The sequence below is a fragment of the Balaenoptera acutorostrata genome, chromosome 5 (assembly GCF_949987535.1).
Source record: "Balaenoptera acutorostrata chromosome 5, mBalAcu1.1, whole genome shotgun sequence".
Taxonomy (NCBI): domain Eukaryota; kingdom Metazoa; phylum Chordata; class Mammalia; order Artiodactyla; family Balaenopteridae; genus Balaenoptera; species Balaenoptera acutorostrata.
Window position 1 is genome coordinate 23,612,963 of NC_080068.1, and position 15,361 is coordinate 23,628,323.

Consider the following 15,361-nt stretch of genomic DNA (forward strand, 5'->3'; position numbering starts at 1 on the left):
GAAATACCATTCTTAATATTTTAGTTATTTAGTATTTTTCTATACCTATTAAAAAACACCATTTGGATTGTGACATACAAGCTGTTATGTGATCTGCTCATTTCACTCATACTTTGAGCATTCCATGTGATTAATCATTCATTAATAGCATGATTTTCATGTACATTATTCATTTTTCCAAAATGCTTATTTTGGTCCTAATTTTCACAATCATAAGTAAAACCATGAGCATAACCTTTGTACATAAATCTTTGTTCAATTCTCTAATTATAAGGAATAATATGTAAATTCTGAGAAGTGGAACTACCAGATAAAACATATTCAAAATTTTGAAATAAGTTGTGTTGTATTTTGTTCTCTATTTTTGGCTCCCTCTTTCTCAAAACCTCCAGGAACAAAGTGAATTTCTATTTGTTCCTGAGAGAAATGGTGTTTGCTGCAAATGTCCCAAATAAGTAAATGTCTGTATAAGAAAATTATCTTGAAATAAATGTTCTAGTGTTATATTGGCTTCAGTGCTCGAGTTACTCATTAAAACTAAGTGTTCATCATGGTCCTTGTGGCCAACAAAGAGTAAAGTGAATTTTCACTAGCAACTGCAGACAACAAATTTGAACTATACCTATGTATAATTATACTTTATATCTTGCCTGTAATTCATGCTTGTATTTGTGCAATGTACTCCCGTAGAGTGCAATTAGCTATTCCGAGAGCTGTGTCAATACTTCTCCACAATCAGATAAAAGCATGAAATAAATGGTATGTTTGCAGGAAGATAGTCACATGTTTTTATATATGTATGTCGAAGCTTGTTTCAAACAGTGGTGAGTTAATATTTCATTAAAAAGCATGCTTTTGCTTGATGGTTCTTTATGAGGTTAAGAAATGATTATTCTAATAAAGAAGATTCTGTCCATCCTGAAAGCACCTCGTGAGATGGAAGGAGGAGAGGAGGAGCCCACAGATTTAATCCAGAAAACCATCACTTTTGTTTCTTCATCACTTTTGTTTCTTCATCACTTGACCGAGCCCTTTCTCAACATGACGTCTGCAGCTCAAGGCTTTGTTTACTCATAGCCAGGCAAGCATAAGGACCTGAAATAAGCACCTTTAAAATTCATGTTCCAGCAAAGACAGCAGCTTCGTCCCAAGCTGGCAAATTTCAAAAGACATTGAAGTGAGGGTGGGGAGCGAGGCTGGTTTACATTGCACCCACATGTCTGCAGAATTGGAACCACTGGTCTGGTTTGGAGGAAGGACTCTACCGTAGCTGGTGTGAAAAACAGCGGATGTAGGAGCACAAGATGCATTAAGATTAAGAGCAGACCATTCTGACAGCCTGCCATCTCATAAACCTCGGGGCTACAACAAACATCCTTGTGTATTGCCTATATTTTTGCCTGCTTCAGAACTTAATATTGAAATGTATAAAATGCTGCATTTTCCAATGGTATATAGAGTTTTAATGAAACCAAGATAAGACATAAAAGTTCCCATTTCAATGACATTTTTCTACCAGCTACTGATTGCCGTTGATGTCAACCAAGCTATATTTTTATTTCTCCAGGCAGAATTTCTCTAGAGCTGGTCAGCAATGTGCAGACAAGAAACCACTATGAGGTTTTGGGGTTGGAAGTGCTATGAAGGACAAGCATTAAGCCACAGAGCTCAGGCCTGTCTCTGCAGGCCAGCACCAGCTCCAGCCCTGCAGCCTCCATCAGGCTTGGGGAGCTGGGGTGGGGGCCTGGGGGGGCGCACACCTGGAGATGCAGATGCAAACAGTGCCTGGTGATGCAAGATCTGCCTGCCTTTCTTCCCAGCGCTTCCAATGCATCCCACTGTGGATGCATATCCAAGCACTAGTCTGGACCTGTTTGCACGAGGGCCCCTAAAGCAAAGACTTTCCTGCAAAGTCTCCAACTGCAATGCAAATGTGGGTATCCAGAGAGGACGGAGGCGCAGAATTATGCCTACACAACTGACAGCAGTTGGCAATAAAATGATGGATGGCTCATGAATTCACCCATGTCGGGGTAAGATCAGTAGAACCGCAGATTCCCCCCCGCGCCCTGCCAGGCAGATGACGTGTTAAATTAAAGGAGCGTTGTCTGCTTGCTACGCTGGTCAGGGTGAGGAGAGCCGATGCTTGTCAATGAGGGTCCACTCTCCAATGGTTGCCATTCATTTTTACCATGGATCCCTGAGAGCCCTACACCCCGATACCAGGATGTCATGACGAAAGACAGTGGGAAAGAGGAGCCTTTAATAGAGCACTAAGAGACGGTCATCATCAAATTCTCCCGAACCAGAGCTGAACGAATTGGAGAGGTTTTACTACACTCTCAGGTCACGAGGTAGAAACAGCTTCTAATGGTGCTAATACATCAACAAATGTTAAAACGTTACACGGTCCTACAAAAATCTATCCTCCACTTCCCTTTGCAAACACAGAAAACTCTCCCACCTTTGAACATCAAGAATCCAAATTTCCACGATTCATAATTCAGTGAGACAGGCCAAGGTTGTTCAGAACCTTCTAAGACGGTTGTAGAGATCCCTAAACGCTCTGGCCTTCCCGCCATCCCCAGTCCTGGACCGCATGACCCGGGAGAGAAGCTACAGGAGGAGAACCACGTCCTGTCATGGGACCTCGACAGCCTGCTTCCTTCCTAGTGAGCATGTTATGTCATTTTCGCTTTCTTATCTTTTACCATGTCCAGAATAAAAGAAGTTCGATTCCCAGGCATTCAAATACAGGAAAGTATACTGTGCCGCCTTTCCGCATCTCTTAGGAAAACGAGGAAAAAACCCTCAAACAAACGTGGTAACTACGTGAGGATATGTAGGAAGGATTTCCACAGGTGATTAACCCCCTACCACTGAAGCACGGGGAGCGTCGCACGTGGACAGTCTGCCACGCATGCCGAGGGCCCCTCCAAGCGCGTCCCACTTGCACACTTACCTGACCGTGGGATGGAAGCGCCGGGTAAGCCACGGGCTGATTCATCACTCCCTTCTGCTTGATGAGAAGCATGCGTTTCTGGCCCTCACTCAGGTGTGCCCTGGGGGCCTGGAGCTGTGGCAGTGGCTGCGGCGGCGGGGGTTGCTGCGGGGGCTGCTGCTGGATGTAGGGCATCAGCGGGCTTTTGCCGGGGTTGGCCATCGGGGGCGTCATCCTCTGACTCAAGTCTGCATTAAAATGGGTCAGAGGCTTAGTGTTGCCGTAAGTAAGAATACTGTGCTGTTTGTTTGAGGAGTTTGTCCCCAGGTTATTTGGCTGCTGATTGATCATATTCAGGTGATTCTGAGGGAGGTAGTTATTCATTGTCGTCTTCTGCAGGTTGTTGGCCATCGGAGGCACTATAGGATTTTGGTTGTTAAAGGCTTGGGGGTACATCATTGGGCTATTTGGTTTTTCCGCAGTGAAAGCTGCTCCGTAGGGGCTGGATGGAGGCCCTAAAGGAGACCAACTTGCGGTCTGATTTGAGTGCTGCTGCTTCTGCTGCATGAGCTTGGCCCTTTGCTGTTGCTGGGCTGCCATCTGCTTGAGCTGCGCGGCCGGGGACAGCTCAGAGCCGGGCACGGCACCAGACCCCGACCCCGAACCAGCCACTGGCACGGCGGCCGGATTAAGGAGATAACCATTTCCAGGCCGAGGTGGAGCCTGGCCCGGGGTGTGGGCTTGGTTTGGAGTTTGAGGGGACTGGACAGCACAGTTTGCTGGCGAGCTGGCAGGGTTGGGGGCCGCGGGAGTGCTGGCCACGGAAGGTAAACTGGTGGCCGTGGAGACAGTAGAAAAGGGAGGACCAGAAGAAGGAGGCCGGGCCTGGGGAGAGCCCATGGAGACGTGTGCAAAAGGAGAGTGAGATGGGTCACTCTTCACGCTGGAGCTCTCCTGGGAGACGGGGGTCTCCGTGGCCGGCTGCGAGAATTCTGGTTCCTTCTTCTCTTCAAAGTCTTCGTTGAACAGGTCCTGTATGTCATCTTCAGGAACCGTGTTGGCCAGTTCATCTATTAATTCCTGCCACTCCTGGTCATTCAGGTTAATGTCTGAGAACAGCTTGTTCTGATTCGAAAGAGACGTTTCTGATGTGTCTATGCAAGTAGGGTCGTCTAGAGGTTCTTGTTTGAGGTCCTTGCTCTGCAAGATGGTGAAGCTGTCCTCCAGGTCACTGCAACCGTTCACGTGAATTTTAAGTTCTGGGAGTCTCCCATTCTTACTCAGATCTTCCAGAAGCCCAGGAGTGTGAGCCCCACTATTCTGCAAGGGCAAAGAAGGCTTCAGGTCAAGTTGGTGAAGAGGAGAAGCTGAAGGCAGTGGCATATTGTTGGGCAAATTGTTGATGGCTTCCATCCCTGTAGGAATGTCCTTTCGTATTCGCTTGCTGGTTGGAGAAAAACTCCCATCACAAGCACCATTCTGCTGGTCTCCATTAAGTGGTGATCGGGCTCCTTCCAACTTCCTTTTCACAGTCTCCTGGAGCTGGAAAAGAAACAGGAAAGAGAATGACTCAATCTCCAAGTCATGGTTTACTTACTCATTAAGCATGGTGGTACGCATCACGATGAACTCATTTTTAAATGGTTTAGAACACATCAGAAAGATGTTATACTTCTAATTTCAAAATTGGCCAGGCTTCAATTCAAATTCTATGGGAAAAGGTTTTACCCAAAAGCAGAGCTCACACGGCTAAGAGATAGAAAGCAAACTAAAGACTGGAGGGTGGAACAAAAGAAAAGAAAGAGTTAAGGCAATAATTCTCCTATCGGGAAGCATCGTCTTATTATTATTTTTCAAATGAATGCTACGAGTGAGACTTGGACCAAAATGTGTCATGCTCGAGAAAGGTGCTAATATCTATCTTAAGTTCTTGTCACATCTGACTTGAGAACGTTAAGGAATTAAATCAACAATACTTTAAAGAACACTGAAAATCCTCTAAGATTATGGAATTTAACACATTTACTGAATAACACAGAAATGAAGATTAATGGTTAACATAACCAGAAACTTCTTTTTGGTTCTTATTTTACTTGACCTCCCAGCACCTCGTGACATAGTAGCCTGCTCTGTTCTAAAAGCATGCTTCCAAGGGTTTCCATGATACCACACTTTTCTGGATTTCCTTCGTTCTTTCCATCTGTGCTTTCTCAGTCTCTTATGTATTCTTCTTTCGCTCTCCTAAGTGATGGGATCCTTCATTGTTTGGTCTTAAGCTTCCTTCTGCTTCCAGGGCACAGTACATGTTGTTTTCTTTTCTTGGAATATACTCCTCCCCCTCCTCCTCCCCTTCCCCTGGTAATAGCTACTCATCTTCTAGGTTGTAGCTTAGACTTCACTTCCTCTAGGAAATCTTCTCTCACATCCCTTCACCCCAACTACAATAGGTACCTCCTTTGACCCACCTGCACTGGGTTGGAAATCCTGGAATACGTTTTTCCAAGCAACCTCTACTTCCCCATCATAGCTTCTACCATACTTTGGGGCAACTGCTTAAGTGTCTGTTTAGTGAGCTCCAAGAAGAGGGGCTACGGCTGACTTGCTTACTGTGTATCTGTGGGGCTGCAGGTAGTGTTCAGTTCAAGTTCACAGCAGTGGTTAATAGACAGTGGCAAAAATAAATGATTCTATTGTTTAATTCACAGGGGATGAAGGAGGTGAGCTTGGATCAGAGCAGGAGGCAACTCCATTGATATTAAAGAATGCTTGACTTTGAGCTCCTACATTCCTGGTAATGGAATCTCTCAACCTGGAGAGTGTTGTGTCCATTTAACTGGACTCCTTTTAAAAGCCCGGGGGCAACGCTTGGTGGATGATGACAAAGGGAAGGCAAACTGGGTTGGACAGAGGTTTCAGCAACTTTGCAGAGCTGGAGGCACAAGGCAGAGCGACCCAGGGAAGGAGGGAAGAGGCAGAAGAGCCCCACTTGGGCACTCTCCTATCCTTGCCAGAGGGGCTGCGTATCACAGGAGCAAGGGGGGGAGAGGAGCAGGATCCCCTCTGACCCCACACTCATGGAACTGGGAAGGCTCCCCAGGCGCCCCCTGTAGAATAAAACCCTTCCAGAGACAATCTGGGGGATTCTAAGACGTGCTACTTTATTGCCTTTCTCTCATAAGTAGAGAATTCCATTTTAAAAGGAAACAAAAGAGGTCCTTAAGTAAAAATCCAGTCTAACCCTTGCTCCTAAACTTTCTATTTTTAATCACCAAACATTCTGTAGTGGCTTGGTAGGTGTTCCTGAATTTCTGAAAACAAGGCCCCAACTGGGACACACTGGGATTTGACTTCAAACAAGATCTGGCTCAATCCATCATCTTAGGTAGAACCTGCTAGAAAATTACGTTATTTATTGAACAAACCAGGAAACCGTGGTTCTGATCGTAGATATGGCAGATACTTGATTGTAGCTCCAACACACAGTGGCAAGTTCAGATATGACAGCTTCAGGGCCTAAAGGAAGTAAAGCTCAGGGCCCTCTGCACCTCCTGCAGGGATGTTAACTTTAAAAAAACAGACACTTGTCTTAAAAATGAACCTGACTTTATTTTTAAAACTACAGGTCCACGATTCTGTTCTAGGCCATGAAATGGATGGGGCAGGATGGAGAAATAAAGGCAAATGCTCTGTTTGTTCTGCTGGAAAATAGTGGTGGCCGAGACCATGGAGACAGACAGGTCTGGCTGGGAACCCCAAGCCTCACCTCTTATCAGCAGAGCAGGCCTAGGTGGGTGAGTCAGAATAGGGCAGTAGCACAGGGAGATCAGCTGGGTGCTTTGTGACCACCTAGAGGGGTGGGATAGGGAGGGTGGGAGGGAGATGCAAGAGGGAGGAGATATGGGGATATATGTATATGTATAGCTGATTCACTTTGTTACACAGCAGAAACTATAGCTGATTCACTTTGTCATACAGCAGAAACTAACACATCATTGTAAAGCAATTATACTCCAATAAAGATGTTAAAAAAAAAAAAAGAATAGTAACATAGAACAGTAATAGTAACAGTAACACAGAAACAGTCCTACTGGCCCTGGAGTTAGAAAGCCTGGCTTCAAACCCAAGAACCCCTACCTAAGAGTTAATACATATAAATATTGTCTGGTACTTCATAAATGTTAGCTACGATACCCTCCATTAGAAAGTGAGTTACATGAAGGCAGGGATTTTTCTGCTTTATTCCACTACTGGGCCCCTAGTAGCTCAAAGTAGATAATAAATACATGTTGAATGAATGAATCCTGGAAAACTTATTTAAACTCTCCTAAGCTTTGGATGCCTTATCTGTAAAACGGGTTAATAATATCTAGCTCCTATAGTTACTGTGAGGATGAACTTAAATTAAATAATATGGAAAGCACTTAGCTTCATGTCTGGTATCATGTAAGCACCCACTAAGCCTTAGCTATTACTATTTTAAAAACACAATACAAATTTTTTAAAATGCAGTGATATCAATAGTCACAACTGCAGCTGAGATAGATTAGTTTCTGGATCTCTAAATAGGTAAAATGATAATACTTCTGTTCCCTAGCCTGCAAAAGCCTCATGTTTTCCAAGCACCTTGTATAGCTTTTTAAATACGAACAACAAAAGATCAAATTTGCAATTCAAGCCTGAGTCCAAGTGCTAATGTATTTGTGTCCTAGATTGTAGAACAGCAGTGGATGGTTGGGGCTCAAATCAAATACGTTTCCAGGATGCAACCTGAATGGAGCTGCTGACTATTTCCTTTTCCTTCAGGGCCTAGTGTTCTCCATTGCTGGCCCCTTTAACCCAAATCTTGACATGTATTCCCTGTACCAGCGTTGGGAATATAAGAAAGACCTCACGGAAGATACACTGAAACCATGTTATAGTTTTTAGTTGTGTCCAAAATAGCAGAGCCATCTAAGCATCCCTCCTGCGTCTCATCATCCTTTGCTTGTCTAACTCTCTCCTCATTTCCCGCTTGGGAGATAGATGGAGAGCGGGCAGGAGGAGACAGGACCTGCGGGCTGAGGAACTTGCAAGCACTCTGCTCAGTGCGCATGAGAACAGGGAAACGTCCTGGGGACTCCCCGTCCCCGCAAGGATTCGGTTCAGGGTCTCATCCCGAATAGCCTCATCTCAGGAAGTCCCTGGCCCTTCTGCCTCCCACAGCTGGAAGCCTCCTTAGTACGATTTGTGCTCCTGTGGAAGAATCACAGGAACTCTTCACCGAGCTTCAGCTTGCTTGTTCCGGTATGCTTGTATGATTACCTATACATGTTTTCTCCCATTAAGGGACGCTGCGGTGCCAGGAGCTGAAGTTGCTGTTCATCCCCTGCCTAGTACAATGGGGGCCGCTCTCATGTGTCAGTTGCTCTAAGGGAAACCATTCCTCCTCCTCCACAGCGGCTCCAGCACGAGTCTCTCGCCTCCAGTGCGGCTTGACGGCTTGTGTTTCTGTCACACTGTGTGTGTGTGTGTGAGAGAGACAGAGAGACAGAGAGAGACAGAGAGAGACACAGAGAGAGACACAGAGAGAGAAACTTAGAGGCAGGGAGATACAGAATGGGTTTGGGAGTGGTGATGTGACACCCAGACCAGTAGTAATAAGAACAGCTGTGCCTTTGGGGTTATAAAGCACTTTTACACAGGATCGTATATTATCCTCATAGCAAATCTTCGGGGCAGGTCGTGTGCTGGTCTGATGGTTCAACAGAGAAAAGGGCAGTGTTTTGGAGGAGGGGGAATGGGGAGGCTGGGTGACACCCAGGACAAGGAGGGACGTGGCTAAGATAGCTGGGCCTCTGCTGGCATTCCCAGCAGATTCTAACGGGTCCCCTGGGCCAGTGTGTCCATGATGAAGATATTCTTTCTTCCTTTAGACTCTTAGCAGTGCTAGTAAGTTAAAAAACAAAAAAAACTCTCATTGACTTGTCCCAGACTTTGAATGAAATTGAGGAGGATCAGGGAGCTTGGGAATAAACATGATGATCCTACTATTAAAATAATGAAGATTTTAGGGTAGAAGATATCGGGGGTAACTATCAGATTCCTGTCTCTTACTCCTAATGATTCTAAAAGGTGGGTAGGATTTATTAGAACCACTTACAGAGGAGAAACTTTAGGTATGGTGAGATTAAGTACTGTGTCCCGGATTACAGAGTTGGGGGTTGGGGGGAAGGGCGGGTGCTCAACCCGGATTCAAATTCAGACTCAGTTGTGACTGCATGGCCCCCACTCCTGATTCACGCAGGCGGTGATGCACAGTCGTGCCTTCATCAATGGCCCTGGGCTCCCATGCTAATCGTGATAAAGTTCTTTCAGACTGTTTTCAGGACTCATCCTTGCTTGATTCCACCCTCTCCCCACCACCCCAGACCAGTTACACCTTGAGGACTATCCGTTCTCATCCTTAACGATTTTTATTCTCATCTTCCACCCCCAATGCCACTACCTTGGTTCAGATCATCAACACTGCTCTCGTGATTTCTGTAGCAGCTCCTGACTAGCCTCTCTGCTCCAGTCTTGCCTCTTCTCTAACTGATTCTCTGTGTTGTGGCTGTGATTTTCTTTATAAAATGTGGACCCATTCTTCACTTGCAGCGCCTCTGGGGCTGTCCACTGTCGTCAACATCATCTAAGTCTCACACACCGGCCCTGCACAACTGGGTCCTCACTCCCTGCTCACCTCTCCAGACTCAGCTATCACCTCCAACTTCTTCCCCTCCACTGGCCCTCCAACACCAAGCAACTCTAAACCTTCAGTTATACTTAATGATTTGCCATACTCAGGATGCATGGTGTTTATTCTCTGTCTCTATGAGTCTTTGCATATGTTATACTCTCACCCAACTTCTTCACCCGACCACTTCTATTCGTCCATCACCATTCAGTTTAGACATTACGTTCTATATGGTCTCTCTTGACAGCCCCTCCCCACACCTTCAAATCTTGGAGACCCTCTATGTGCTCCCACGGCATCCTCGTACACATCATACCATAACGGCTTGCCTTTTCCTTCATAAGATTGTACGAATGAATGAAAACTAAAAACGTTTCTCAAATAACCACACTCAGTTTGTGTAACAAGATCCCTAAAGCAGGCATTTGAAAATGTTGGCCTGTATGGTGTTTTAATGACTATTGAATAAATGTACAATTTATTTTGGTTATTTTAAAATGCTGGAGATGGCTCATAGACTGTCCCTTCCTTAAAACTTTTGAGGACTCTAAGGGTCCAGGAAACCTCTTTTGAGAACAAGTCAAGAGCATATGAAGAGCACCACGGAAAGGAAAAGTGAACCTGAAACCCAGAGACTTTATATAACATTCCCAAGGTCAAGTGTTTTGACATGCATGTGAACTCAAAATGCTGGATGTTTTCACAGTTGAATTGTAAATTTCCTTACAAAGGTTTCAAGTGGTTTTCACCTGCCAAAGCACCCCCTCCAACCAAAAGTGTGAGTGAACTTCCTTCACCAAATATTAGAGAGACAAGTATTTCCCAAGAATTAAAGATGCATTGGAATCTCAGCCTGCAGATGCTATAACTAATTTAGAGGCTCCAAGAGAACATTTTGGTCATTCTGATCTGCTCTGGTCAAAACCAGAAGATGATTTGGTTTAACCATATCAATTTTCATATGGTTATTTTCTTCTCATTCTACCAGCAGATAATAAGCATATGAACGGATAAATTTGACTTGCTTATTTAATGTATTTGATGAGTGACCCAGAATATTCATGTGTTAGATATTTTAATAAGTAGAACATGAATAGTGTGCAAAACATTTCCCGAAGTGTCTTCTAGATTTAAGCGTCCTTAGAAAGGATCTTTGGAGGTTTATTTAGAGGTTCAATCTTCTAGCCCAGTGATTATCTAACTTTAAAGCGTCTTGAGAAGCTGTTAAAAATGCAGGTGTCTTGGTGCCACTTCCTCAGTTTGATTTAGTCGCCCAAGGTAGGGCCCACATTGGGACACAGGTTGGCAGCACAGGCATCTAAAGAAATATAATAAAAACCTCCGATTTCTCTAAGGTAGTTGGTCTAGCATCCCCAGTTTTTAGAAATTCTGATCTAGAAGAACAATTCTGTCGGAGTCCTGAAATTCTGAAGTTGTTTGTTTTGATTAAAAAAATACACACACACACAAACCCAATGTCAATATCAAATGTTCCTGAGTTGATTGGTAATACTCTGGGACAGCTCATAAACAGGACTAAGAAACAAAGCTCTAGATGGAGATATTTCGAAGCACAGAGGATCTTGAATACTGCAGGAGCTTGCTGGATTTCTACAAGACTTTATATGAAAACGTTTATTTTTTATATTTTTATATTTTCATTCCTCATGAACTGAGGGTGTGCTGTATGCCTGTGTGCCAGGTGCAAAGGAATGGATTCATTCCCCAAAACAGAGACCACACCAGAAACTGAACACATGTCAGCTACATATTGACAAAAGTTGAGTATGTTTGTTTAAAGGGGATCTACATGAAGGGTAGAACAACACACACAAAAAAGAGATCTCTTATCACAACTCCTGAAATGCGCCTTGTCAGCCTTATATACTCCTAAGATCATTTTAGAGAGAAAACAACTTTATTACATAATAAAAGTCATATGAATTTAAATACACACACACACACACACACACACACTATTTCCCTGAGAGCCAAGAGTTTAAAACCTCTGCTTGTGACCATCCCAAGATAGATACAGCTTCTCTGGACCTAGTCAGTAGGAAATGACGGGTCTCCGGAGGGGATGTCAGTTAAAAACCTCTGTTCTTGGGACTTCCCTGGTGGTCCAGTGGTTAGGACTCAGCGCTTTCACTGCCGTAGCCCCAGGTTCAATCCCTGGTCAGGAAACTAAGATCCCGCAAGCCTCGTGGCAGGGCCAAAAAAAAAAAACTCTCTTCTGAAATGCTCCAGGAAGAAAAGGATCATCGCAGAAGGGGCCTCGCCCTCCTGGAAAACATCTGAAACCTCAGCTACAGAGGCCCAAGGGAATGCTGGGGCACTGCTGAACCCCCAGCCCAAGGGGACAGGACCGTGAGTTTATTTTTATAAATGACCATGATCTTTTTCCTTTTTGCTATGAGCCAGATTTAAAACTCTATTCCTAAGCAGTTTTAGGTATGCACACACAAGAGCGGTCATACCTCTTTTCAGCGTTTGGAACATGGATGCCCACCCAATTCCAGCTGCGAGCTGCCAAGATAAGAGATTCTTTAAAAGCATTTTAAATCTTTTGTGCATGGCTGAATTTTTAGGTACGCTTTTATCCTTCAGTTATGCCTAAATTGGACCAACTTTATCCACAACAACACATTGAGAATGGATCATAAAACAACAGGAGCAGTGGCAATCAAGGCCCTTGACACCGAGAAACACGAAGTCCCAAGATGTCCTCAAATCTCCATATTTCCAAATACATGAATGTTCATAGAGGCTCTTGGCTTTCTCTCAGTTGAATGAATAAAGTATATTTTCATCACAAGTCACATGAATTCTGTGTACTCTTTATATCTGAAGTAATGAGGTTTTTCACAAGCTCCATACATGTAGTCCAAACTGGGGTTTCAATGAATTTATTAACTACTCATTAAAACCGAGACTGTTATCTCTGCAAATGCCAAGGTTATATGACTTTCAAATCTCCTCACATAGTTATCAGTAGAAAGCTCTAAACTTCGAAGTTTTTATTAGAGACTTTGGCTCACTGCTTACTAAATATTTCAAGATTGGCATTTAATATTGTAATTGGCTGAGAGCTTATAATGTACCAGACATCAAGCTAAATGCTTTACCTGTTTTACCTTGGTTAATCCTCACAATACCCCTATGACGAATGAGGAATGGGCTCAGAGAGGGTGGTCATTTGTCCCAGGACACACAGCAGAGCCTTACTTGGTTCCATCTGCCTCTCAAATCTGCGTTCTCACCTACTGTGCTATTCTGCATCTGATGACTCCTGTTCTGATCAAACACGAGCAAACCTTGCTTAGAAATTCTGGGAAAGTGTTTTAGACACCTGTGTCGTGACGGCCTTAGGAGGATGTGTTCAGGTTTTTGAGTCAGAGCTGCCTGATTCACAGAAAAGTGTTGTGTTCCTCTACAAGGAAGGATGTTACTCTGTAGATTTAGCATGTGTTTGAGAAGTGATGATAGCTGAAAACTTCAGGAGGGAGCAGATCTGTGCATCCCGGTGGCAGCTTCCTTTATTCAGTAGCTTTCTGTAGGAAAAACTCCGCTGAGACCTGCAGTTGCCAGTTGCCATCGGAATACTACAATCTGAACACTGAACTGCTCTGTCTTTTCAGATACATAAACACACACACACGCACACACATTACACTACATTTATTTTGAAGGACAAGAAACAATTTCCTTAGGAATATCTCCTACTAGAAGTCACGCATACTTTATCTACTCAAACACGCCTGTATGCGTGACCTTGTATTACAATCTGAAATTCCTAATGGCATTTTATTTAGAGCTGTAAAGAAATGACAGCGAAGGAGGTCAGGGAAGAAGAAGGGAAAACCATAGGGAGGAAGAGGGCAAATGAAAAGATCAGATCTTATCTACATCCTTCACAGCTGGAGACTTACACCACAGCACAGACCAAAGAACAGGCATATTGGAAGGAAGCATGAGGTTTCAGTCTGTTTATTTTCTGGGAGGAGGGAGGCCGAGTACTTTTCTCTCCCTTGGGTAGGAATCAAGAATATTTTTATTTCACTGTTTACTCAACATGTCCCTTCTTTTCCGAGGAGAAATTCTCCTTTTTGTTTTTAGCCCTTTCCAGGAGTGCCTCCATGGCACTGAAGTCCCACACCAGTTTAGGGGACGCAAATAGCCCACTGCGCCTGGTCCTGACACAGCTGTTGAATAAAATCCCAGCACTTGTTATCTCCCTTTGGAAACAAAAGTATCGAAATAAGATCTCCTAGTCTATAAAAAGCCTCTTGTTTCCCTCAAAGAGGCAGGCACTGCTCTTCCTCGGGCAGTTGAAGTTCACAGAAAGCAAAGGTAAGAGCTACCGTCCTGGAAGAGAATTCTCCATCTCTCTCTCCCTTTCACACAGGCGCAAACACATGCACGCACACACACAAACACACCATCTTAGTGAGCAAACAGGACGTTTTTCGTATTTCTGGATGGCATCTGACTCCCACACCTCCATTTCTTAGCAGGTTTTTACCCCAAAGCTGAAAGCTAAGGGACTTGCCTTCATTTGCCAGCATAAGGGATCACCATTAATTACGTCTTTGGAGTAACTTTGTTCACAAATAGGAAACAAGGCTGGAGGAGAGGATTTCTGTCTCTAGGATGAATCCTCCGTGGGTGACGAGGCCCACGTGCAGAGAGGCGCTTTCTCACATTCAGGCAAACGTGGGTATGATTTAACTGGCTCTGAGAATGTTCCAGTGGGCAGAGGCAGGCAGGGCACCACGCACTCAACCCATAAACAGCTGGGCTCCGAAGACTGTCGGCCGAGCTTTCACCTGTGGGGAGAAGCTGCTTGGCTTCGTCCCACCAGCTGAAATTCAATTTTCAAAAGAAATTAGACGGAGGTACTGTTGTTATAGCAACAGTCAAAGTCACTTACACACAGCCTCTTCCCCACAGCCTCACTCATGGCCAGCGATTTCAGTTACACACAGGGAGTGACCGAGGCTGAGCCCGGGTGGACCCTTTCTTTGCCCTTTAAGGAGTGGAAGTCTAGATAGATCTTCTATGTCCAATCTGAAGCTAAAAGACCAGATTCTCATGCCCCACAGAGACTTTCCCAGTCCTGAAAGTCGACGAGCAGAGAAGCTCAGAGAAAAACCTTTGCCTCTGATGTTTTCATCTCTTGGGTAGGAACTGGACACGTGACCACTGAATTTCCTGGGGTTAACCAAGTACTAGCGGTTTCAGAACGGGAATTTCCAGTGAGTTTGGTAATGTTGGCCATCACCACCACATTCTCAACTGCTTCGTGACTCTCGTCCTCCAGGAGTTTATTCTTGGGGGTGTGGAACTCCCAAAATAATAGCCTAGTCCAAGCCCCAGAAACAACAGTCAACTCCAAAATGCCCCTTTCTTGACGAAAATACACACCTATTACCCAACCTTTATAGCAAATAACCTTCCCAGGCAGATGGCAACATAACAGTCTACGTTCACCCCAGAGGTACCCCGAGGTGGTAAAGATCTATGAAGCCAGTGCTCACGATGAACGTGAAATGTGTCCTCCCCAGATTTGTATGTTAAAGCTCTAACCCCCAACAGCTCAGAACATGAGGGCATCTGGAGATAGATCTTTAATGAGGTCCTATGGGGGGCCCTCATCCAGTCTGACGGGTGTCCTTATAAAAAGAGGAAATTGGGACACAGATACC

General features: G+C 44.5%; 1 protein-coding gene across 2 annotated transcripts in view; it reads right to left on the minus strand.

Moving 5' to 3' along the window:
- MAML3 (mastermind like transcriptional coactivator 3) overlaps nucleotides 1-15,361 on the minus strand; it is a 418,486-nt gene that overhangs the window by 171,096 nt on the left and 232,029 nt on the right. For both annotated transcript variants that reach the window (XM_057547386.1, XM_057547385.1), the window contains exon 2: nucleotides 2,963-4,483. In XM_057547386.1, the coding sequence (XP_057403369.1) occupies nucleotides 2,963-4,483 (1,521 nt within the window). The remainder of the gene's footprint in view (nucleotides 1-2,962; nucleotides 4,484-15,361) is intronic.